The 23,853-nt window shown below is 36.6% G+C and overlaps 3 protein-coding genes across 5 annotated transcripts; all 3 read right to left on the bottom strand.

Moving 5' to 3' along the window:
- Positions 1–59: 59 nt before the first annotated feature.
- LOC130418760 (FYN-binding protein 1) lies at positions 60–7,854 on the bottom strand. Its single transcript, XM_056744842.1, has 18 exons — positions 7,816–7,854; positions 6,691–7,024; positions 6,101–6,230; positions 5,860–5,924; positions 5,560–5,582; positions 5,238–5,278; positions 4,283–4,442; positions 3,990–4,149; positions 3,231–3,333; positions 3,135–3,145; positions 2,974–3,022; positions 2,826–2,866; positions 2,022–2,082; positions 1,545–1,620; positions 1,307–1,469; positions 996–1,026; positions 859–890; positions 60–772 (listed from the first exon to the last, which is right to left on the bottom strand). Exons 2-18 carry the CDS (start codon positions 6,932–6,934, stop codon positions 750–752), a joined length of 1,413 nt encoding a protein of 470 aa, XP_056600820.1. The 5' UTR covers positions 6,935–7,024; positions 7,816–7,854; the 3' UTR covers positions 60–749.
- A 40-nt stretch (positions 7,855–7,894) lies between these two features.
- c4h5orf34 (chromosome 4 C5orf34 homolog) lies at positions 7,895–15,333 on the bottom strand. Of its 2 annotated transcripts, none has more exons than XM_056747283.1 (12): positions 14,929–15,333; positions 14,133–14,222; positions 13,497–14,038; positions 13,167–13,265; positions 11,902–12,022; positions 11,475–11,566; positions 11,240–11,309; positions 11,003–11,161; positions 10,296–10,381; positions 9,938–10,060; positions 8,717–8,757; positions 7,895–8,626 (listed from the first exon to the last, which is right to left on the bottom strand). In XM_056747283.1, the coding sequence occupies exons 1-12, from the start codon at positions 15,127–15,129 to the stop codon at positions 8,454–8,456; spliced, it is 1,797 nt and encodes a 598-aa protein (XP_056603261.1). In that variant the 5' UTR covers positions 15,130–15,333; the 3' UTR covers positions 7,895–8,453. The 2 variants fall into 2 exon arrangements, with proteins under 2 accessions (XP_056603261.1, XP_056603262.1); XM_056747284.1 differs by having other exon boundaries at positions 11,003–11,158.
- A 299-nt stretch (positions 15,334–15,632) lies between these two features.
- Positions 15,633–23,573, bottom strand: paip1 (poly(A) binding protein interacting protein 1). Of its 2 annotated transcripts, none has more exons than XM_056747030.1 (11): positions 23,234–23,573; positions 22,021–22,145; positions 21,736–21,933; positions 21,157–21,269; positions 20,846–20,957; positions 20,641–20,766; positions 20,087–20,193; positions 19,831–19,948; positions 19,618–19,672; positions 17,419–17,497; positions 15,633–16,474 (listed from the first exon to the last, which is right to left on the bottom strand). In XM_056747030.1, the coding sequence occupies exons 1-11, from the start codon at positions 23,352–23,354 to the stop codon at positions 16,384–16,386; spliced, it is 1,245 nt and encodes a 414-aa protein (XP_056603008.1). In that variant the 5' UTR covers positions 23,355–23,573; the 3' UTR covers positions 15,633–16,383. The 2 variants fall into 2 exon arrangements, with proteins under 2 accessions (XP_056603008.1, XP_056603009.1); XM_056747031.1 differs by having other exon boundaries at positions 23,156–23,282.
- Between the last annotated feature and the right edge of the window lie 280 nt (positions 23,574–23,853).

The following is a 23,853-nucleotide window of genomic DNA, read 5'->3' as shown; positions in this document are numbered from 1 at the left end:
TTTAATATCATATAAAAACTAGTTTACAGATCTCTGCTTTTGTTGAAGTGCTCGTCGATCTGTAATGCTCATTTTAAGGTACAGTTTATAAATACGCCGCTAGAGGGCGCACGTTCAAAACAACAACAATGGCGTCGCTTCATGGCGCTGTGAAGGAGAGTGGAATTATGGGATCGGTGGTCTTCAACTCCACCGCTGATGGCCATCAATCAGACGGGAACGAGACTTGTTTGTGGATGAGGTAAAGTTATAAAGTTTTATAATGTTGCGTGTAATTGTGGTCCATAATCCAGTGGTTTGCTAGACGCTACTTCCGCATTGTCCGGTTTCTACGTCAGTGAAGGTGGCAACTATTGACAGGCGACTGCACAGCCCGTGTCACTGTTTAGAATGGCGATTTAGAAGTATTTGGAAACATTTGACATATTGCGAGTATTAAGCTGAAGAAAACTCTGGCCTAGTTGTTTTTAGATATTTTACCGCAAAACTGTTACAAACTGCACCTTTAACATTCATATTACTGAAAATGTTTAATTTTCAGGTCACAGGCAGCAGTCCGTTTCTAAACACTCCCCTTCCACTTTTAAAACTAGATGTTCATCTCGCAACATTTTTTGGTAATTTCACATTATCACATAAATAAAAGCAATGAAGCTGAACATGACAATGGTCTGCTCCGAGACACAAGACGAGACCATGTAATGTTCAATATCCAATAAGGTTAAAGTACGCTGCATGTTCATCCTCGCTTAGTCGTTGTCATAGATACACTCTGTAACAAACAAACAAAACATGATTTACAGCAAACAACAACAACACAGACGCACACATTTATCGACATAGGATATTCAAACTGACCTTCTCCAACATCATCATAAACAGAATTGTCCCTAAGACAGGCGGGGAAATGAGACTTGTGTAAAGTTGTGAACTCGGTGAGCTTGCAAAAACAACAAACAATTTTTCCAAAAAGAAATCAATGAAACTCGACTTACTCTTCTATATTAGCAGTGGACACATAACCAACTGGAAGACAAATAAAGATGTATTGTAAAATATCCTTTACATAAATTAAACTTCATTTAACTTCAACTATATGAGCTGCTTTTTATTTATATTTAGTGTTTAATTCCTCGTCAACCCCGTTACCGCCCTCAACCCTGTTTTCAATCCTGTTACCATATGTAAAATACAGTTTCTTTCTCCCCGATGGTAGAAAAAACATTTCTGATCACCAAAAAATACCATATTAGTTTGATATATAAAACATGGGCACAACATTAAACATAATGTATCCATAACTTACATTTGCCTTTGCTGTTCCGGCCGATGATTTTGTCTCCAGCTGGATGATCTATCACATCAATGATCTCTCCTGGTTTGACAACCAAATCTTTATTACCAAACATTTTTATAGGCAATGATGGCAGGACAGTAGCTTGATAAAGGACTCTGATCTTTCCTTTATACTGCAGAAAGAGACAATCATCTCACTGACTCCGTTCATAATCAGAAAACTATCCTCTTATCTTGAGACATCTTACCTTAAACTGCTTCCTGAAATCTTTCTCTTCCTTTTCAAAACATTTCTTTGAGGTCTCATCCATACTGCGTGTCGATCTTAATTTTGGAATATCGGAGTGAATGGGAAATAAGTTAAATAATAAATGAACATTATCAAATATAAAATGAAAAGTTTCATTCCCGGATGCAGAAAATATTCACAATGTACTGTAAATACAGTTTGTTTTTAAGCAAACACACACGCATGCATGCACACAAGAAGACACACACACAAACACGCACACACACAATAATAGATCCAAATAAATAAATACAAATCTTTTTATGTATTCATATATTATAAAGAAACATTTAGATTTATTTAGATTTATTTTGTAAAACTTTTGTTGCAAAGCAGCTTTACAGAATGCATTGTGCAACAAACATGAGACAAATCAAAATAAAAACAATACATTTGTAATACAAAACAATATATTTTGTAGCGTGTGTGAACTCACTTGTCAGAAGAGGGTGGTGGATGGAGGTGTGTTGAACTCACAACATCATCCGTGTCACCTACTGGATAATTACATGGTTTAAATACAACTTAAAAGTAAATACATCATTATGTCATGTCTCATATCTAAAAGTTTGTCGGTTTATTACACTGTAAAATCTAATTAGTTGATCTTACTTAAAAAAAGCTAGCAAAACCGATTGCCTTAAAAAACTAAGTAAAGTGAAATGGTATTGTTGAGTTCAAGTAACTTAAAATATAAGTTCAGATGTACTTGTGTCTTAGTTTGGAGTACTCAGAATTACCTTTTTTTTTTACCAATTTAAGAATTTCCATTGGATTTATTGCATCCATCATTGGAGTTTAAATTCACTAAAAAAATTTTTTACTTCACATAAATATTATTCTAAAAATGCATAAATCAAACACCTTGACTTGTGCAACACAAAATGAGCAAGAGGAGACTTATCTCAGAACTGTATGCACAGACTATGCTCTGCTTTTCTGCGTTCATGTAGGATCTGCTCTCCACTGCCTCTCGCTGGTGTAGTAAAGTAATTGCTTTGCATGCCGCTACTTGCTTGATTTAAGTAAAATATACTAAAGGCGAAAAGTAAGTTGTTTTATTTCCCCTGCAAGAAATCTTAATAAAAACTAGTAAAATGTATACATTTTGACAACTGAGTAAAGTTAACAAATAATTTGTAAGTAAGGACAACTATTAGATTTTACAGTGTACGTTACAAAAGAAAAAAATCCAAGATTTACAACTTTATTCGCCTGATATAAAGTGCATTTGACTCACCTTCACTATTAAATGTAAGGTCAGGGGGTGGTGGGGGGAAGCTGCCAAATCACGGTAAAATTACAGTAGAGATGAGACAGGTTGCAAGTGAGCCTTTAGTAAGATTGCTTTCAAATCCGTTGCACGGATGTTTAAAAAAAATACTCACCTGAAATCCTCTTCCACACATTCATACACATCAGACTCACTTTCATCTACTGTTAAAAACAAAATCACGCTCATTTGCATTTCCTTCTATTAATACATGCTGAAATATCGCAATGGTCCATTCGCATTTCCTACATAAAGAAAGTGATAGTTGTGGCTTACCAGCAGGTAGACTGAAAAAAAAGACAATATTCAATGAATAATTCAATAAAGAATGGGATGCAAATAATCTGAGGAGTGTCCAGGTTGCTTTCTTACTTTTGGAGGTGATCATGTGTTCCTGTGTTATTGTGAACATACAGTACATTGTCTGTGATTATTTCAGTGCACTCATCTACCGTGTCAGGCTTTACAAAACCATCTGTAACAAACACACACGCACAAAGTGAAAATAGCATCACGGCAAAGGTTAAAGCAGAAAGGAAGTTTGAAGAATAAATAAACCGATGCTGCAGTAGAGAACCACAGGAAATATATCTGTCACATATGTGAAGTGCTACACGTTGATGTTCAATTTAAGTCTTGATTTTAAACAAGGCTTTATCTACTGCAAGTATTGTCAGACAAAATGTTAAATGCTCTCCACTTTAGATAAAAATGTCTGTTAGTGTTATGTTGAGAAATATGATTGAAGACTATAATTTAGGGAGTTTGTTTCTTAAGGGACTTTTCATATAGAGTATATTTATTTTAATTCAAAATCACTCGATACAGCCGAATCTCACGATAGTTATACAAGTCATTACAGCTGAAAATGTTTCATCTTGACTAGTGTTGAGTTCAAGGTGATAAAACAGCAGACTTGAGATCTTAAAATTCCTAAACCCCAAGAGTAGGTGTGTAGGGTTAGGCACATCGTGCCACGCTCCCTTTGAAGTTTCCAACCCATATTTGGAGATCTTCAGGTAACTTAAAGGGACAGTAACCAACAAATGAAAATTCTGTCATCATCTGTGTATTTTCAAGCAGCATAACAACATACACATGGAGTATTTGACATGTAAAAGACAGACTCACAGTGGCCTTCTCTGTTTCTGGCCAGCCAGTAGCTCTTTGGGTTTTCAGTTTTGCGAATGATGTCCATAGTCTCGCCTCTTTTCAGCGGAAGCTTGTTCTTACCTCTCTTGCGGTCTATGTTAGCTTTCACTGTTGAAACCGCCATGATTGGACCTTTGATCTGTGGCACAGAAACACAGGAATGTAACATCGTAACACACGATCAACACAAATAACATAGCATTATTTCGTTTTTCTTTTGATTTGGGTGTGATGAAATGTTCTCGATGTTCTCTTATAAGGCTCATAATCACTTTAAACTTTTTCCTGGCCTCCTGCTCTCGCTTCTCCTGCAGTTTCTTCTCTTTCTTCTCCTGTTCCAAGCGTTTCTTCTCGTCTTTATCAAGTCTTTTCTTGACTGCTTTCGAATCGTTCGTTTTCGTTTTCTCGCTGGATTCATTGTCGGGTTCGGGCCTGTGTGGGTAGAGAGCGTGGTTTTCACATAATCTCTTCTGAACCGATTTTAAATTAAATGAAGCCCACACTTTGCTGCTTGTTCAATTTACTTTACTTGCTTAAGTTAAATCAACACAACTTGGTCACAACATGATTTTTTCAAAAAAAGTCCTAAGTTTAGTCATAAAATTGAATCCATTCATGTTGGGACAACATAAAGAAGTTGTGTTGTGTTACCATACATATTTTAATAATTGTGCAGAGGACTTATATTTCCCAGCATGCTTTGCGCTTAACTGCATTTTGAGAGTTAATTTCTTCAATAAGGGTTATTTTAAGCATTTTTCAGAAAAAAAAACACTTGTTAGTGTTAAATGTTCATGTATCTTTAAGGTTTTCAAGAGTTTATATTTTTGAGTTTTGTGGATTCCATTGTTCAGATAGGCGTTGCTTTTGGTTAGGTCGTGGCCGGTTACAATCCTTTATTTGCCAAGTAGTTGAGATCTATTGACTCAATATATTCTTATTGAAGTTAAATGGAATAATGTCTTGTTCATGTTAAAAATGTATAATATAAAAAAAATGCAACAGAAAAAGTTCACACAACAAGATTATAATTAATCGTTTACAAAAAATTATTATATTAAGTCTTCCTTAATTTAATTAAGTTTTTTTTTTTGAGTCCAGATGGTTTGAATCATCAGGCGTTTCAGAAATACATTTTCACTGTATTTGGTTGTCACTTATAGAACGCTCATCTAAAGTACTAAAAGGTTTGAATTAGCTGTAAGCTGAAGTGCGAGTGGATCTCACCGGCAGCTGTCACAATCATCATACGTTTCTTCATTCGACTCCTACAACAGCCACGAAACATAACTCAGTAAGAACATTAACTTCACAGTATACCAGACATAAAAATCAACTAATAAAATCATTAAAAACTAAACAAAAACAGAGTTCAATAACAGAGTCGACAGTCATTCATTGGTTTTCTGCATAATCAAACTGAATGTTGTTGATGATGTCACTTCCTGTTCACATGTTTGCTTCTTCTCTGACTATTTTTACTAAGTCTCACAAAGCGGGGACATGCAGCTGTACAGTGAAGTAAATGAAGTTAAGGTTTTATCTTTACCTGAAGATCACTGCTGCTTTTACCTGAAACACAAAAGAGACGATTAATTCAGAGTCAAGCATTGCTAACGGTTGAACACGTGAAGTCTGATGTCTAAACGTCATTGAATCAGACAACAAAATAATACACCAAAATAAGTTCAGAACTCACTTCAACTTTTTGGAAGTCACGTTTAAAATACATCTCAGTTGTTAAGACATTCAAGTGTTTTTAACAACGGTTACTTTTTATGTCAATGTGCTGCACATATCAAGCATTAGTTTGAAGAACTTCTCTGTGAATGCAGGAACAGATGATGACCTAATGAAGGTTGTGTTGTGTTCATGAATTCCACATCGTCATAATCCTCAAGAAGATCCGGATCCCTGTTTTACAGCAGACGGGTTAAAGACATGAATCGTACTATGACATGTCTAAACTTATTTACATTTAGCAGACACTTAAATCCAAACCTTCTATGACCATAAAATGAAATGTTCCGTTGTAGCATAATATATTTGACAAGTGTTACAGTATTGTGTACAATATTAAATACACTCACAATGAAGGAGGCGCAGGAGGAAATGTAAAGTCATCTGGCGGAGGAGGAGTCTCAGATGTGATTGACAGGAGATCAAGAGGAGGTGGTGGTGGGAATAGGAATAATTCTGTATTGTTGGTTTCTGATAAAGCTGGACACAGAGCAGTGACGCGTGTTAACCACACAGACTTTTGTTACAGCTAAATTAATTGATCATCTAATGTGCAAAAGTTGAGTTATGGATCACAGTGGCCACAGGAAAGTTTTTAGAGACCTTCAGGTCAAGAAGAATCGCTGGTTTTAGTTTTAGATCGACCAGAAACTTTGCTTACTGTAGGTCTTTCTCTGTTTTTAACACCATCAATGGTCTTATCAATTAACTTCTTGCTGCTCGATGTTTGGTTGAGAAAATTTGCTTAAAATAATTAAATTGCCTGCTTTGATATCTCTGTTTATAACACAACGTCAATAATAACGGTTCATAAAATCATGGTCATCGTCAATACCTATTTACAGGTATTTACAGTAACTTTACAGAAGACACTGTTGTACTCCTGATTAATCCAGATATTTAATGTGTATAAATAATAAAAAGCACTTTTTAAACTTACTTGGACATGATTTCGTAGCGTTTCTTCTGAACACATCACAGTTGATATGCGTAGGTCTCTGGGGTTTAGGAGGACACTTTCCCAAAGCAAACACACTGGGGAGAGGTTTTCTTTTTGGCATTAATAAAGCATTCTGCGGCCGGCCGGAGAGCTTCATGGGTGTGTTCATATCTTCCTGAAAACCAGTTTTCCATGGAATGGGCGGTATGGGAAGACCCGGCTGTCTTGTTCCGATCGATGCCATGTCAAAGGGTGGACAGTGCGAGATCTTGTGAAGTCAGTTTGTGTAGTTATACAGCAGCCTATAGGTGTTTACACACCTATAATGATGTCTCTACAGGAAAGGTGGTTAAAACACAACGTTCGATACAGTTTAAGTGGAGAACAAAGGTTTGAGTTTTCAATTTAATTGATGAAGTATTTTGCCTTTCTTTGGATCAGAATAGGACGAAGACCAGAATTTAACTTGTTTTCTCAGAGCTACAATGAGATTCTCACAGGATTCTGTTTCATTTGCTAGTAAAACTAAACGTTTGTAACTAGAGGCTAAAACACACTACAAGACTTTTGCTCAGATTTTCAGTCCGGACTTGTTGTGGAAAGTCTGTGCAGTCTGCAGATTTGATCAGTTAGTGTGTTTCTATCTGAAACTCTAAAAAATCCAGTCATGTGTATAATGTCTAGATTAAAACATAAAACAATAAAAATAAATCAAATTTTTAGGGTGTATGTTTTGCAGGTTACCTTTAGAATGAAGTCGTGTCAGCACATGGTTGGGTCAAATCTTAAAATGTAGAAACCTATAACCTATAACCCCAGGTTGAAACCCAACGTACATGTTGATTAATTTAATCCCAATGGATGGGTTTGTCCATATTTTACCCAAGCATGAGTTGAAATAATTTGATACGCGAGTTATTTAAGTGCGTAAAGCTTTTACAGATTCTGAAAGCAGTATGTCTTCTTGCAAAAGCAAATCTGCACATACAGATAGTCCTGCATGATTATTTTCTGTAAAGCACCGTGAAAAACACTTTATAGAAACAAATCTGACTTCACTTCAGCAATATTGAAGAAAATAAAGATGCAAAAACATCACAAAGAAGAATGGCTCTGCCTACTCACCCACACAGCAGTCAGATAATAGCGACGGAAAAGTGTGTGTGAAGCTGCTGAGAATCTCAAATAGACAAAGGGGAAATACATGTTTCCATCACTTTAATAAGAAAGAGGTGTGACCAGGGTTTCACTCTCACAATGTGCCACAGCCTGATCTGATGTCAGGTTTATCGTTTTCTTATCATACGGAACGCCAAGATGTACAAGAAACAATTCAGTGGTCAGGGACTCGAGAACAGCTCATTTTCATTTAAAGAAGCTGTAAAGAATCATGATCTTCTCATTGGCTGATTTGACCATATACAAGGAGAAAGCATCTACAGTGTTCAGATTAACTGGTGTTATTAAAGCGTATAAATAGATCAGTAAACTGATAAAAAAGTTGTGAATTTGTCTGTGAATGGGGTGACAACACAAGCAGAACTGATGGTGAAATATCTGCCACAGCGCTGCTTCTTCCTCTTAAAATGCCTTATGTTAACGATCCAATAATTCAGAAACATTTATTAGTAGAAAACTGATAAATTATTATTTATTAATGCAAATAAATGATATGCTGTGTAATTCAAACATGTGCATTAGTATAAAATTAGATTCAGGTAGATGCCAGAATGACTTTCTGATATCATTTAGTTTCGTCTTCTTCAGAACTCTTGTTCAGATAAGAGTGTGTTAATGTCCCGTATGGCTCGAGATGTTTTCTGCAAAGCGTCAGAGATACAGTTCTCTGTGAGTACGATCTCCTGGAGGTCAGAGGAACGCTCGTCTCTCAAAGGTCGTCCGGTAGAACGCAAGACAGGGCTGTTCTCCAGCAAGACTGATATGGCCAAATTAAAGAAAAACTGTGAATGACGTATGAATGAAACAACACGGGCACATTTACATACGTTTCACAGATAAAGGATACAGTTAAACCTTTTTATCTTTTCCAGTTCAGAAACGACAGATCTGCAAGGGTGAAAGACAGAATTAAGCACAAACAATCCACATGAACGATTACACACTGTAACGTAACGCTCAACCTTATTATAGCTCATTATCGGGGTCATATTTGTTTTCGTGTAGCATTCATGTTTTGGTGTATATACAGACATCATGGAGCTAAATTGAAAACTTGTTAAGGCTCATTCCATACATTTTAAGACCTCATCACCACTTTATGTCAAGATCGTACATTAGCGACACTTTAACTTACATTTATGGTATTTTGATTGTAAGACAACTAAGTTCGTTTTTGATAACTGCTAATTAATTCACCATAATTCAGAGAAGGCTCGGAATGACGTCCCTAGAGAATTAATTGAGTGACTAACCCAATGCAAGGTTCATTAGAAAGACAAACGAGGCTACGCTAATCGCCTTCACAGAGCATTACGCCTAACGGTTATTCCCAGAGACCTTCAGTCATAGTTCCAACTCTTTATCCTCCAACCACTTGCGTGAAACTTGCATTTCTCCATTGGTCAACGATGTTGTTTAACAACGGGTGTGAATGGACCACCCACTATTCACCTACGCAATGATTACATTCAGACAAACTTTAGGATATGTCTCTGGACGAATATGAAACGATGATACACAATCGAATACCTTGTAAAATGGTATTTAAGACTTCTTAAGGCCCTTGATTTTCTCTAAAGAATACTTTTAAACGGACACCCTGATACTTAGCTCAGTACATTTTGAGTTTATTCATTAATCATATCATACATTTTCACATATTTTAAAATGTATTCTCCAATTGCCACCGTCAGAAATTCTAGAAATGTCTGTAGCACAGGGAAGGTAGGATGAAGCGATGAGGGGTGACAACGTCAGGAAATTGGTTTCATGAGGACAAAATTTGTCATTAAAGACAAAAACCATCAAATGTACACTCGTGAAGTTTTGGACAACTCATTTTTAGTAAACTGTTGTTTTGAGCACAATATTTTGCCAGTACCTCATAATTTCTGCATACGAGTAATAATACAGAAATGTATAAATATGTTTTTTAGATTTTTTTTTGAGGACAGTGGATGGTAAAACATTTTAACATGGTTTTCAAATTCAGCATTTTAAACTTAATAAAGAAAATGTAAAAATTGAAGCGAAATAAATGCAGCAGCAAATAACAGTCCCATTATACCTGCAGGTTATTGGCTGATGTGTAATAGAATGGGCGGAGTCTGAGATGGCCACACCCTCTGCACTTTTGCTCTGTTCTGTCTGCTTAACCCAATCACACCACTCCACTAACGCTGAAACACTCCTGTGACGGAGAAAACACTCATTTTACAGCAGTGCCCAAACAACCTGAACTCTAAAATATTGAAATGATAGAAAACAGAAAATATACATTTAAAAAAGATTCTTGTCTTCTCTTGTTTTTTTTCTGTTATGACCAAAGATTGTTCATTACACCTTTTATGTTATTTATTATAGCCACTGCATTGAATTGTCATTGTCAGAGTTACGTGTTTACCTTTATGTGGTAAGGTCTTTACCTTTGATAAGTTGTGTCTGTGTCCACCTGGACGAGCTTCTGATGGCCGTCGGGCAGACTGATCTGACACCATCTTTCAGAAGCTCTCTGCGTACATAAGGAATATAAAGCAGAGAAACTGAATGCAAATTTTTTTACCTTATATTCTAAACTATAAAATGAATGCAGTAATCTTGTAAAATCATCACCACTGTCCGAATTGTTTGTTGGCTCAGGTTGTTTAACGTGTTGTATTATTATTATTATTATTATAGTATCTATACATATTAGTAACAATATTTTTGGTAAATTCATTAAATAATTGATGGGAAGTCAATATTCAATGTTGTATACATTCACTATTAATCAATACGTGATTGTTTAAATATATGTTCATTCTTGTTTAAAAATGTTTTAATTGTGAACAATCAGATCCAGAAAAAAGTTTATGAACACATAAATGCATATTTTAAAGAAAAACTAAAATATAACAAGTAATTAACTTTTATTTAAAATTATTTTATTCAATTATTGGTCAATATTAAATTAACACATTTAACTATCTCCTAAACATATGGACAAGTTTATGTTTTGTGTTTATAAATGCAAAATTAATATACACAGATATATATTATGTAAACAAAAATCTTTATTCTGGATGCGATTAATCACGATTAATCGTTTGACAGCCCTAGTTGACTTTGATAAAAATGATGCTAAAAATGAGACCTGTGCAGGTGTGTATTTGTCTGAAGTCCACGTCATCTGAGCTCTGACCCCATTCACAAACAAAACCTCAGCAGTTCCATCTGAGAGAGCTTTAAAATGTCCCGTACCGACCACGTTCACCTCGTGAACCACGTTCACACAATCACACGCTGCCGCCTGCTGAAAACACAAGAATACAAACTCCTGTCTCATCAACACACATCTGTACACCAAACATTAAACAAATGTGACACTCACCTTCTTCCAACAGGAAGCAGAGACCTGCGTCCTTAGCGACGTTCTAGCCTGGATATAGCATTCCAGAATCCTAAAGAATCACACGTCACTTCTCTCATACTCGTGTTGTGTACTCAAAAGCAAGCTTAACTATTAGCATTCTTCATAATATTGCGGATCACATCTGGTTTAAAGCATTTGCACTTTGTAAAAGAATGACTTCAGCTTTATCTGAATGATTGTGTCTGCGTCTCACCTGCTGGCCCGTGTGACCACCGATCTGACAGAATACAGCTGCCCAGGTACATCAGGTGGAAGACCACTCAGGTAATACACACACTCCATAGTCTGCAAACACACAAGAATCCTTACACACAACCTTTTGTATAGTAGACTCATGAACAAACAAGAGCAACCGTCCAAAAGGTCTCACCCTTGCTGAAATTATTCTGCAACTAACAGCATTGATATTTTGTGGGTTACACAAGAGTAAAAGATATTCAGCTGGTCATGTACCCCTCCCTATTTCCACCACCATGTACCCTTATGTTATTGAAAACAGCTCTTCCTGGGCCGGTGACATCACCGGTTATGTATGTCAGAAGTACTTTTTTCGTAGCCATACATTTGAGAAGTTACCTGATTCACCAAGCGTGATGAGAGAGATTAAAGTAGGTCCTTACATCTCTGTGAGCAGCTTTAGATTTGTGATGTGTGAAGTAATTGGCTAGAGCTCCGTTAGATCGGATGAGTGAACCGTCACCAGGTGAGACCTCAACCACTGCTGTCACTCCATCAATTATACTGGGGAAAAAACATTTAAAATATCAAATAAAAAATACAGTATCAAACGCATTGTTTAGCTGGGGCCGGATTCCCAAAACGTTCTTAAGAAGAACATTCTTCTTAAAGGGACAGTTCACCCAAAAATTTAATTTCTGTCATCATTTCTTAACATTGGAAGAATGCTTATGACCAAACAAGCGAGTGTAATCATTGACAAAACATATCGATTTATCCTTACGACAAAAATTAAGATGGTCTTTTTTGACCACTTTTTGAGAAATGTTTGAGAATCACATTTGCTTACGAACTTCCCTTAATTTATCTTAAGAACAATCTAAGATTTTGTCTTAAGAACAGATTCTTAAAAGAGCCAGTCTTCTGTTTTAGAGGCTTTGGTTATGATTTTTGGGTGGTTAACAATGGATGTTCATGTTTCTAATAAAAAAACACACATATTTTAAGTCTATTGTTCACTGCTGTACCTCTTTTAACAAAACGACTGGATTTCTTCCGGTCTATATAAAGTCCTTCCTTCCCAAACGCTCTGATTGGTAAAGCTGACCAGGTCTGTCGTGATTGGTTCCCCGCTTAGAGTGTGTTTGTGAAGATGTCCCACCCATTACATATCAGCGAGCTTCCGCATCTCAGGCTGTTGTGATTGGTCGGTCTCCCTCTCAGTGCACGTGTGTTAATAAAGTTTGGCTTTAAGCAATAAACAGTAACAATGGCATCAACTTTATCAGTTAAAAACATGCTGATCCATCAAAGTGTAATTGAGGTCTGCTAGTGCATGTTCAAACGTCAATCTTTGTTATAGATCGCACATTTGTTTCCTACTATGGCGATGGAAATGACACCGGACCGAATGGGATCAGACCGGTTATATTAATTAACACTAATAACAGAAACGTGGCCTTTAAAGACAAACCTTTTTTAAAGAAAAAAAAAGAAAAAACTAAATAACTGTTTCATTTCTTTATAGAAAAGGCTCAATTGCTGTTGAGAAGAACAAATGAGAATGAGTTCAGAAATGAGTTCTGTGAAGTGAACAAATGCTCAAGACAAAAAAAAATTGATTTATGCTAAAGACAAGTCAAATTATTTTGAATCTTTTTATGCCTTTATTTTTTATTTGCTAATATAGATGAAATAAGATTATCACCGGTATATGACGCCGTTACACCAGACCACTTTTACCAGCTCTGTGGTGACTTCCACTTCCTGCTCCAGTGAATCGGGATTCACTCTCTCGTACCTCCACCTGAGCATCACATGATCAATATTACTGAACCACATACTGGCTGCACCAAACACAAAATACTGAGAGATAATATACCGATCAATCTGATGTAAACATGTTAAGGTCACGTTTCACCCAAAAATCAAATTAAAATGAAATTATTTTAATCACAGCCCAGCAATTCTCATTAAAACATAAACATTTGAATAACTGAGGTGCACTGTAAACAGCATCGCTCTGGTTGTGTATCACCTGTGCTGATGAGGAGAAGGACATTTGACAGGCAAAGCATCAGGCAGTTTAGACGTCGGAACGTGTCTGTCTTGTAAATCTGCATGATTTGTTCTTCGTTGTCCAGCGGTTCTTTCAGTTTTTTGAGATTCCAGATGCCTGACAGCTAACAGTAGAGGATAGTGCCATGATTGTGGGTGAGATGTTCGAGAAAACTGCTGGATTGTTCTGGTGTACAGATTTCTGGATTTCACACTTTCTGCGCTGTGTGGGCGAGAATCCTCTGAGGCGCCTGAGAAATTTACAGCATTAACTGATGATAGGTTACTAATTAAACATGTGCTTCTGTGTTGGATCCCCTGAAGCAGCTGATATTGTGTGTCTGCTTCCCTCTGGCTGGACCTGCAGGTGAACTCCACCGTGAACTCCTCTCCAGAAGACGACAGAATAAGTTTAGCATGTCCATCTAGAGAGCAGACACAGATCTCCCCTTCAGATCCACCTTCAATGTTGCAGGAGTCAGATGAGGGCCACTGTACCTCGGTCACTGCTTCACTGAAAGTCTGGACGGGAGAGTAGAGCATTTATATGAGCGATTGAGAAAGGAATAAAAATAAGAAACTTTAACCTTAATTCATCTTAAATCAGAAGCTCAACCTTTTTAAATTCCACTGCTATAAGCTCTTCAGGCAAATATGGAAGAGTTGAATATTTATTTCTGAACTCCAGCGCATTAACCACCAATGTCTGAAAAAAAGGGAAAACAAATGATATGTTGTTTATTTTACTTTTTATACAAGACAGATATACAGCTATGTATGTTTGTTTGCGTGTGTGTGTGAATGTGTGTAAATATGTACAGTATGTGGATATGAATACGTGTCCGCATATTAAGTTTGTGAATACTGTAAGAGCATAAATTTGTGTATAAATGCGTGTCTGTGTATCAATGTGTTGAAGTAGAAATGTGTATATGTGTATTCAATACACATATACACATTATACATTGTATTGTATATTGTAAACGTAAGTATACACTTAACTAAATATTTTAACAAATGTGCACACAAAAGTGAACAAAACCCGACCAATTTCTTTGGGGAGATCCTTATTTGTAAAAGCAAATGAAAAAGTATTCATTGTAAAATTGCTTAAATGCTTTCTTTTATTGTTGAGAGTTTGGGGTAAGGTGCGTTTAAATAACAGTATTTAAAGCTAGTTGTGTCTTTGAAATGTTCTCATTGGCATATAAAGAGTTTGGTTCCAAAATGATGTCAAACATCATGTTTTTTATTGTGCATTCCAATTAATATCAATAAAACAGCAGTTGGTTTTATTTTGATTTAAGCCTTAATGACTCAAAAAATACTAACATAATAGAACACATGATTTTGGAACATAACCCTTTTGTATATAAGATAAACACGTGTGTGTTTATAAACATGTGTGTTACCTTATACTCGCTGATGGTGAATCGTGTTCTCTGTCTCACTCTCTCTCTAGTGTGTAGCGGGTGAGCAGAGGCTGACAGCGGGTGTCTGTCTATCATGAACTCAGAGCCGCAGGGTGAGAGCTGCAGTCTGCGGCCGTCTGTATAAAACACATCCACGGATTCATCCACATACATCACCATGAACCTAACCGCACACATCATTAACAAACTTCACAACAAACACACGACTGACATATCAACATATAAACTTCACAACAAACACACGACTGACATATCAACATATAAACTTCACAACAAACACACGACTGACATATCAACATATAAACTTCACAACAAACACACGACTGACATATCAACATATAAACACAGCGTCGCTACACCTGTTACATTGAGGTAAATATTCAAGCTCGATGACGAAAACGACGCTGATTGGACGACTGTCTTCTTCGCCGGTTTTGACGAGCATGAGCGCTCTTACGGTCTTTTACTGCCACCCTGTGGTTAAACAATACAGAATAAGTAGAAACAATGCTTGATTAAATAAAGATAAGCTTTTATATTGTGCTTCGACGTTTTTTAAACTCTAGGACAAATTTTTTTAGTGATTCTGTTTTCGTTAAATTCACCCTTTAATTACATAATGAAGAAAAGTTGTTTTTTAAATATAATCATTTAACAAAAAACACCATTCAAAGACGATGACATCGTTTTAAAGAAGATTTATTGCAGGCAAACAAAGCAGTAAATAATATTTACAACTATATTAAAATAAACATTCTTTTATATGGGATCTGTGAGATGTTAGTGAAGAAAATCACAGTGCTCTTTAACCTGTGCAGAGCTTTTCTTCAGCAATTGACAGTTAACACATATTCCTGGGTGAAACAAGCTTCTCTTCACCCTCACCTCGTGCATTACATGACAGTAAAACTGTAAAATAGTTTGCACTGAATCTGTGAAGGGAAGAACAGTAATAAACATTTTTGTCTTTCTACCTGTGTTGTGTTAAGCATTTGAATGGCAAATCAACAATCTAAACAGAAAGTTAGTTAGAACATAAAACCAAACTGATATTGCACACTTCACGTCTCCTGGGATTTATTTCAGATGAAGAAATGAATTTGCAAACAAACGGCAGTCATTCACTCGATGCTTCTACTCTATTTCTATTAAAATCTCACTGCAAACTTGTTTGGATGGTTGTCGAATCAGAACACAAATAAAAATGATAAACCACACAAGGCAAATGGCAAACCAGTGGCTTGACGGACTTGCCAAATGTCGCATTACAGTCAAACAACTAACCCTATCATAAAACACAATGACATTGTAGCCGTGAAGTTCTTGTTGGAAAATTAAACAACACAACAACAAAAATCAACCCAAACACTTTTTGGTTCTGCCAACATTCCAGCTGGTTGGATGGTATGATGGCGATCTTGTGGTTCATGGATCTCATTTCCGTTCTCTCGACTCCGATTCCATACAAAATCTCTCAAAAGCCTCTTCCATCTCAGGATCCATTTCATCCTCCTCAGCGCAAAAACTGGCATAGAGAAGCAATAACACAACATTTTCAAATAATGTGTATTAACACTCCAAACTCTTCATCGAAGGCTGTCACGGAAACCATCACATTTTGAAGGATAATTCTTAATAATTGAAATAAATTGTATTTTTAGTGCATCCGACCTTAAAATGTTCTGCTGAATTTAGCTTCTGTTTCGTCTCTCCTTATCATTGTTTAGGTTTTATTTTATTTTAGAATATCAAGCAATGGTGTGAAAGCTCTAAATGAACATAAATGCAAATGAACCCTCGATATACGGCAAATCCGTCAGTTCTTTTAAAAGGGATGGTTTGCCCAAAAATGAAAATTCTGTCATCATTTACTCACCCCCATTGTGATTCATGCCTGTATAAATTGCTTTGTTCTACTGAAGACAAAGAAAGATCTTTGGAAGAATGTTAGCAATTTTTCAGTTCTGGGACATCATTGACTACCATGTTTGGAAAAATGAACTGGTAGTCAAAGTGCTCCAGAACTGTTGGTGCTTCTAAATGCTGCGAAATATCTCATTTTGTTTGACTTTTCTCTCACTATGGTAGTGGATGATGACCCAGAAATAGAATTGCTCACATTCTTCCAAATATCTTTGTGTTCAACAGAACAAATACATTTATACAGGTTTGAAACAACCCGAGGGTGAATAAAGGATGACAAAAAAATAGGATGAACCATCCCTTAATGTCCCCCTCTCTACCTACACTGCTGACTTCACTGAAATCTGCTGGTAGACTCCGCTCACAATTTGAGTTTTATTACTGGATTTTGAGCACTAACAATTACTGGAGTTTGAGCACTAACTGCTGCTGCTGCGTGTCTCTGCTCACAGAGACTTCAGCATGTAACAGAGTTTGCAAAAAACTTATCGGACATATGACGTGATATACTTCTAGAAATATTGGGATTCAAAAAAGTCTACTCACGATTCGGTTCCGTTCTCTTCACACGTGTCAGGGAAAAAGTCTTCTCTGTCGAGAATCTCCTGATATTTTTCGGAGTAGTCTGTAGTGACGAAAAACACAAGACCACTTGGTTGAACGGACACAACCACTTTCTAAAGAATTGTCTTTTTCTTCCATTTTACTATTGTGTGTATTTGGATGTCTCACAGGAAGACACCTAGAAAACATGAAGGATAAAGAGCCTTTTGATTCTCAAGGAATCCTGTCATGAATGTGTATGAATCATTTTCTAAAAAAGAAATGCTCTTTATTCTGGGTCTTTATTCTACAGTCACAAAGCAAAAAAAAACACAGGTCCAGCAAAAAAAAAAATATATATATTATAATGTTCGGTTGACACCAGGCCCTGCGATGGGTTGGCACTCCATCCAGGGTGTATCCTGCCTTGATGCCCGATGACTCCTGAGATAGGCGCAGGCTCCCCGTGACCCGAGGTAGTTCGGATAAAGCGGTAGAAAATGGATGGATGGATGGTTGACACCAGATGTGGGGACAAGTCACATGTGGTCAAGTCCAAGCAAGTCTCAAGTCTTAGCCATCAAGTTTCGAGTCAAATCTCAAGTCACAGTTTAGACAAATCAAGCAAGTTAAGTCAAGGGTTCACCCTAAGCAAGTCAAGTCGAGTCCTCATAAGTTTCTAAACTAATACGTTTCAGTACTAAAATAAACAGAGGTATATTTTTACGATACATGTTTATTTTTGAAAAAAAAAGATGAAATTATATACATATATTAAGGAAAATCAAATGTAAACATAAATTAATTCTAAATGCTGATCATTTGCCTATGTGTGTGCTTAAAGTTTGGTTACAGCAGTCACACATTTTCATATATTTACATAGAAACAGAAATGGAAATACTTGTATCTGACAGAATGTAAGACTTAAGCATTTATACAGGCTATGAAGCTTATAAACGAAGTATTGTGAGTGAAATGATGATGATGTTGTAATAATTGTGCTGTCCACTATAGGTCACAGTAGGGAATTGACATCTAGTGATGGGAATCTCAGATCATTTTATTGACTTCGATCTTGAATCTCGTTAATCAAAATAAACAGATCTTTTTCATTTCGGCAGGATATAAATAAAATGTTAATGTATGTTAATATAGCCCAGTGATGAAGTTATAAAGCTTAATCGTCATGTCTGCATTGGACACGCAATATGCACGTTTCATATGTAATATATAATTAGTTTTCTATTTGAACTGGTTTCATTATTTTACAGCAGAAAACGTTATATTGTTATTGTGAGTGTACACAAAAAAATGTAGACGGTTATACGATATGAATGATGAATTATTCTTGTCAGTTTGACCGAAAAGGTTTTAAAGAGTTTTTTTAAGTAGAAGTGATCGCACCGGCGCATCCATCAGCCTGTCATGCAATACAAGCGAGCTGCTATTCAGCTTCCACACGCAGTCCACACCAACACTTGAAAATGCGCACATTTAATATAGACATTAACCTACATGTAATATAGAGAAGCCCCTTCGTTCTAAAATGACCCCCAACATTAAAATTCGGGCAATGCCACTGTTACAGCCAAATTCCCCAAAACATCTATGAGATGAGACGTAGGCTGTGATGATCGATGATCACATTTCTAATACTAATAAAAAACCAACCAAGGCCCAATTATATTATTAGTAATCGTTTTATGACATTGACTATTAATAAATTACTTTCTTATCTTTCCTTGTGGTTCTTGAAATGTCGGATGAAATTTGACCCTGAGGTTGTCGTGTCAGATATTCTTGCGTTGCATACTCTGCATCTGGCAAATCTTTATTAATTGGCACGGTCCAATAAAGTTCAAAGTCCTTATAGCCGAACGTGACTATCTGTGGATCTCTACTGTTGTTTGCCATGTTTGGCTCGTTTTGAGTTGTGCAGCGTTAAAGGCACAGGCGCTGATTACTGCTGCTGAGTCACAATAATTATTTTTAAAACAAATTGTATTACTTTATTTTACTTTAAGTCATTGTCGAGACTTCCACTTTAAGTCAAGTCAAGTCTCAAGTCACTTGCTCTCAAGTCAAAGTCAAGTCATTTTCTTACATCAATCAAGCAAGTCCCAAGTCCTGAAAATTGTGACTGGAGTCCCCCACCTCTGGTTGACACAGTTTTAAAGACTCAAGACATTGATAACACTCACCTGGATCTGCTGCTGTGAACGGAGTCCCATCTGTCGTGTAGAAGGTCGGTTCATTCTGAGAAGCACAAGTATAACATTTGTATTGAAGTATGTAGAAACTTCACACTCATAAAAAACACAAATCAAGTCTTGCATCAATAATCTGATTGAGTGCCATCCAGTATTTGTTTTGTTTGTGTTTAAAAGAACAGGTGTTTTACAGTGTACACACACCATAAAGTAGTTGGGGTCGTTGTCAGGTGTAGCATCACGCAACACAGATGCCGCGTGAACTCGTCCCCAGTTACTCGACCTCAACTCCACGAGATTCAACAGCATCTGTCTCACATCTCTACAAACACACGCACACACACAATATAAGGTGTCATCGCTACAGTATCTGTGTGAATGCTAATTTAGACTAAAATTCATATCCTTTTGTGAACTCAATGGTTATAAACCGGATTCTACTTTCGCCGGATTCAGTTACCTGCTACAGTTGGCATCTAACACAACTTCTTGAATCTTCATGATGATCTCATTCATGTCCGGTTTTTGTCTCTCTTTCCACGTGTCCTCCAGAATTGAGCCGCACAGCTTTTTTATTTTAAATTAGATCAGAACAGTGAAAATGTCAACACAACCATGTATTGTGTCCAATTCATTTATTTCTACTGATACAGTACCTGTCGAACTAAAATGTCCTATTAGTGCTATTTTTATATTGCATCAAGTGACTCTATAGTCACAGAAACTTCATGGTCTTTACATCAAGACTGAGTCTAGAGGTCTCTACAGGAGTATTTGTGTTTCGTGTCTTGTCTAACATTGTATTATCATTTTACTCAAATCAATTCTTCATGTCCAATTTTTATCTTTAGTGGATCTCTGTGTAATAAGCGGAATAATATACAGGAGAGTGAGGTGATTATTTTTAGCAAAATACCACCTCCATATGCTTTGTATGAAGGTGCTGATCATCTGAATGGAAATCGTCCATAACAAACATGTCGGGTTTAACTAGAAAAGGGGAATATTGTAAACCTTGAGTAATTTGACAGCACAGATTAGGTTTGGGTCGTCAGGATGAGAGAAAAGTGTGTTCATGAGATCTTTCAGGGCTCCCAGTAACACGTCAGCTCGCCCCATGGTGCCGTTACGGGTTTTGACCTGCAAGAAATGGATTACATCTCTGGCGTTTATTGTTCATGTTTATCATACTATGTGATCATGTTGATAATGAACTGACCTCTAGGTTCAGGTAAAGCTCCCCTAGAAACAGCACATACGAGTGAAACTTTTTTTGAGTTTCCTTATCTCCTCTGACAGCTCGATCTTTCTGGTCAAACTCGGTGTGACACCTACGCAAACACACACATACACAACAGCACAGAATTCAGCTGAAAATAAAACTAAAAGTAAAGGACGTTGTTCATTAAGAGGGAGTGAAGTGATCCAGAATGAGAGGAAAAAGTGTAGATTCTCTCTAAGATATCAGGGTTTTTCGTGTCATTCAAGTTATTACCTCCTGACAAGCATGACTGACAGACAGAGGTTTACCTGACTAACAGCAGCTGCCGGAAGTTTCCGTTACGTGGACTGATTTTGATGTGTTGAGAAAGATGGTTACAGATCCGAGCTCCCGTATAAGCAAAGTTAGGGATGGATGTGGACTGTGGAGAACAAACACGTTTTATTTTGAACTGTGAATGCATTCAATTCACAGAAAATGATGTGAAATGATGTCTATGATGTGTTTTGACACAGTCCCTTGAATATTAGCTGAACAAAACATTTCATGCACACAAAACACAACTTAAGAAAATTGTAAATGTGAAAACATTTTTTTGAAATGTACCAATTTATGTAGAAACACTATATTTAACGGTTTCCTGATTTAAGACTACTTAACCCAGACTACTAAACCCAGAATCTATTTGGTGACAAAGTTTACGGTAAACTCTGACCTTGCTACAAAAAAAATGGATTTAAGAAATTAATAATTGCTCATATCAAATATCAAAATAAATATTGAATACAATCAAAAGACTATTAGCCCCCTCGAGACTGACAGTAGATTTTTATTTTGCTTAGCCTGTAAAGTATGAAATGTTCTATGATCTGTTGTGAGTAATTCACCTGTACATAGATGAGCTCCACCAGCTCCTTCAGAATTTCCTCTGTGGTGACCCAGCTGTTCAGCGTGTCGGTGATGTAATCGATTTCTGACTCGAAGGAACCCGGCGACGAAGTCAAAATACTTACAAAATCATGCACAAAATCATCCAGGGTGGCTTCAGGGTATTGACCTTCAGATCCATCTGAATACACAGCATCCTGTGTGGACATGAACATAGACATTCATCATGACTGAATCAATATTTATTAAAGAAATAAACCAAGTTTTGAATTTTCTCGACTCACCTGATATGATGCATAACCGCTGGGGATAAACTCTGCAGCGGCAGCGGACAGTTTGGAGTTTTTCACCAGTGAATCTGGAGATTTTAATGCCGTGCCACTAGTGCTGTTGTGAACTAATTGTGAAGCTATGAAACAACAGAAGATGAAGCACAATAAACATTAGCTGTTTACCAGTAAAACCAACACATTATTTCTACATGTAGAGTGTTTGGGTCCAATTTCCTTATGACGTAATGATTTTCTGTTGGTTCCCAATTAAGGACGAAACTATACAGACAAAAACATTGATTCTGTAAAACACCCCAAAAAAATGAAAAAAAATCTCCAAAATGAACACGAATTAGGTAAACAAAATATATACACATAAACATCAACACATCATTAAACATCACCATCTATCTAGAACAAAAACCATTCATCAATTACCTTTTACAACAATACAGACATACTAAAATGAACCATTATTTTACAAGTTTAACTGTGGTAATTGTAGTTAGATTATAGTTAACCTTAATTTTACCATTGTATAGTAACCGTGCTTCAGCCATGATACTTGTCATAAATTATAGTAAACTTATATTTACCATTATCTTACTATAGTAAGCATAATAATAAAATATTAGTAGTAAATCTAAGCTTACCACATTGCCACCTTAGTTCAACAATGATATTTGTAGTAAAATCATAGTCAACTCAGACTTCCCAAATATCTCACTATAGTAACCACAGTTTGACTACAGTATTCGTAGTAAAATCATGGTAAACTGTTTTACCACAGTATAGTTAAACCACAATATTTGTCATAAATCAAGGTTTACAATTGTCTTACCATACTTTAACCACGATTTGTAGTAAAACCACGGTAAACTCAAACCTCTAACTGGAGTAACCACAACTTGACTGTGGTATTTGTCTATATATAAAACTCAAACTTCCCACAGTGACCTTGGTTTAACAATGAGGTTGAATAGTACTTCGCCAAAAACATGTTTACCGCAATTTCACAATAACAAAACCGTTGTTAGATTTCCAAATTGTGGGGGGGGTGACTTATCAAATTTACGAATGTGCTTTAAAGATGTCAAATAATCGTGCGATTGTAGATCTATGCAAATTTCATGTGTTTATTTCGCACCGTATGTGTTACACATGCTGTTGTTGTCATTAGCCGCTAGCATGCAGACGTGCTAATTAGCAGTGACGTGAAGTTCACCTGCGCTGATCGGAGGAGAAGATCGCGGCTGTCGGAGAGGTTCGCCCACATTAAACGCCGAACTTCTGACATCTCCAGCATCAGATGGAGACGACAGCGACGGTGTGATGTTGTTGAACATGACGCTCCGTCTGATCTCACGGCTCCGATACGAACTTCCGCTCAAGAGACGCGAACAACAGCGCTGATTCTAACGTCTGGAGGCCGCTGAATGCTAAAAACACTTACAGCTTTAATCTCTCGCACTGCTTCTCACTTTCATGTTTACTATTTCTGTTTCTGGCATCTGGACAGGACACCCTGATCTCTTCCTCGCTCGTTCTCCATTTAGACCCGCGTACTCGAACACCGCCACCTACCGGTGATCGCGTTTACTCCACTTTTAAAAAACCGTAGAAGGAGCGAGAAGATGAAGGTCTGTTGAGTCTCGAAAACTCAATTATCTTGGCATAAAGGTTACATAAATGTAATATTATTTTTTTTAAGCAATGTGTATTAGAGAAAAACATTTATTTAATAACATTTCCCACGTATGAAATATATATATATATATATATATATAAATCATTTTTTAGTTAAAGATCAAAATAATTATCCTGATCATATTGATGACAGCGGGT

Source organism: Triplophysa dalaica, chromosome 4, assembly GCF_015846415.1.
Source record: "Triplophysa dalaica isolate WHDGS20190420 chromosome 4, ASM1584641v1, whole genome shotgun sequence".
NCBI classification, from domain to species: Eukaryota; Metazoa; Chordata; class Actinopteri; order Cypriniformes; family Nemacheilidae; genus Triplophysa; species Triplophysa dalaica.
Note: the sequence above shows the minus strand (reverse complement) of the source record. Positions and strands in the feature narration are given on the sequence as shown.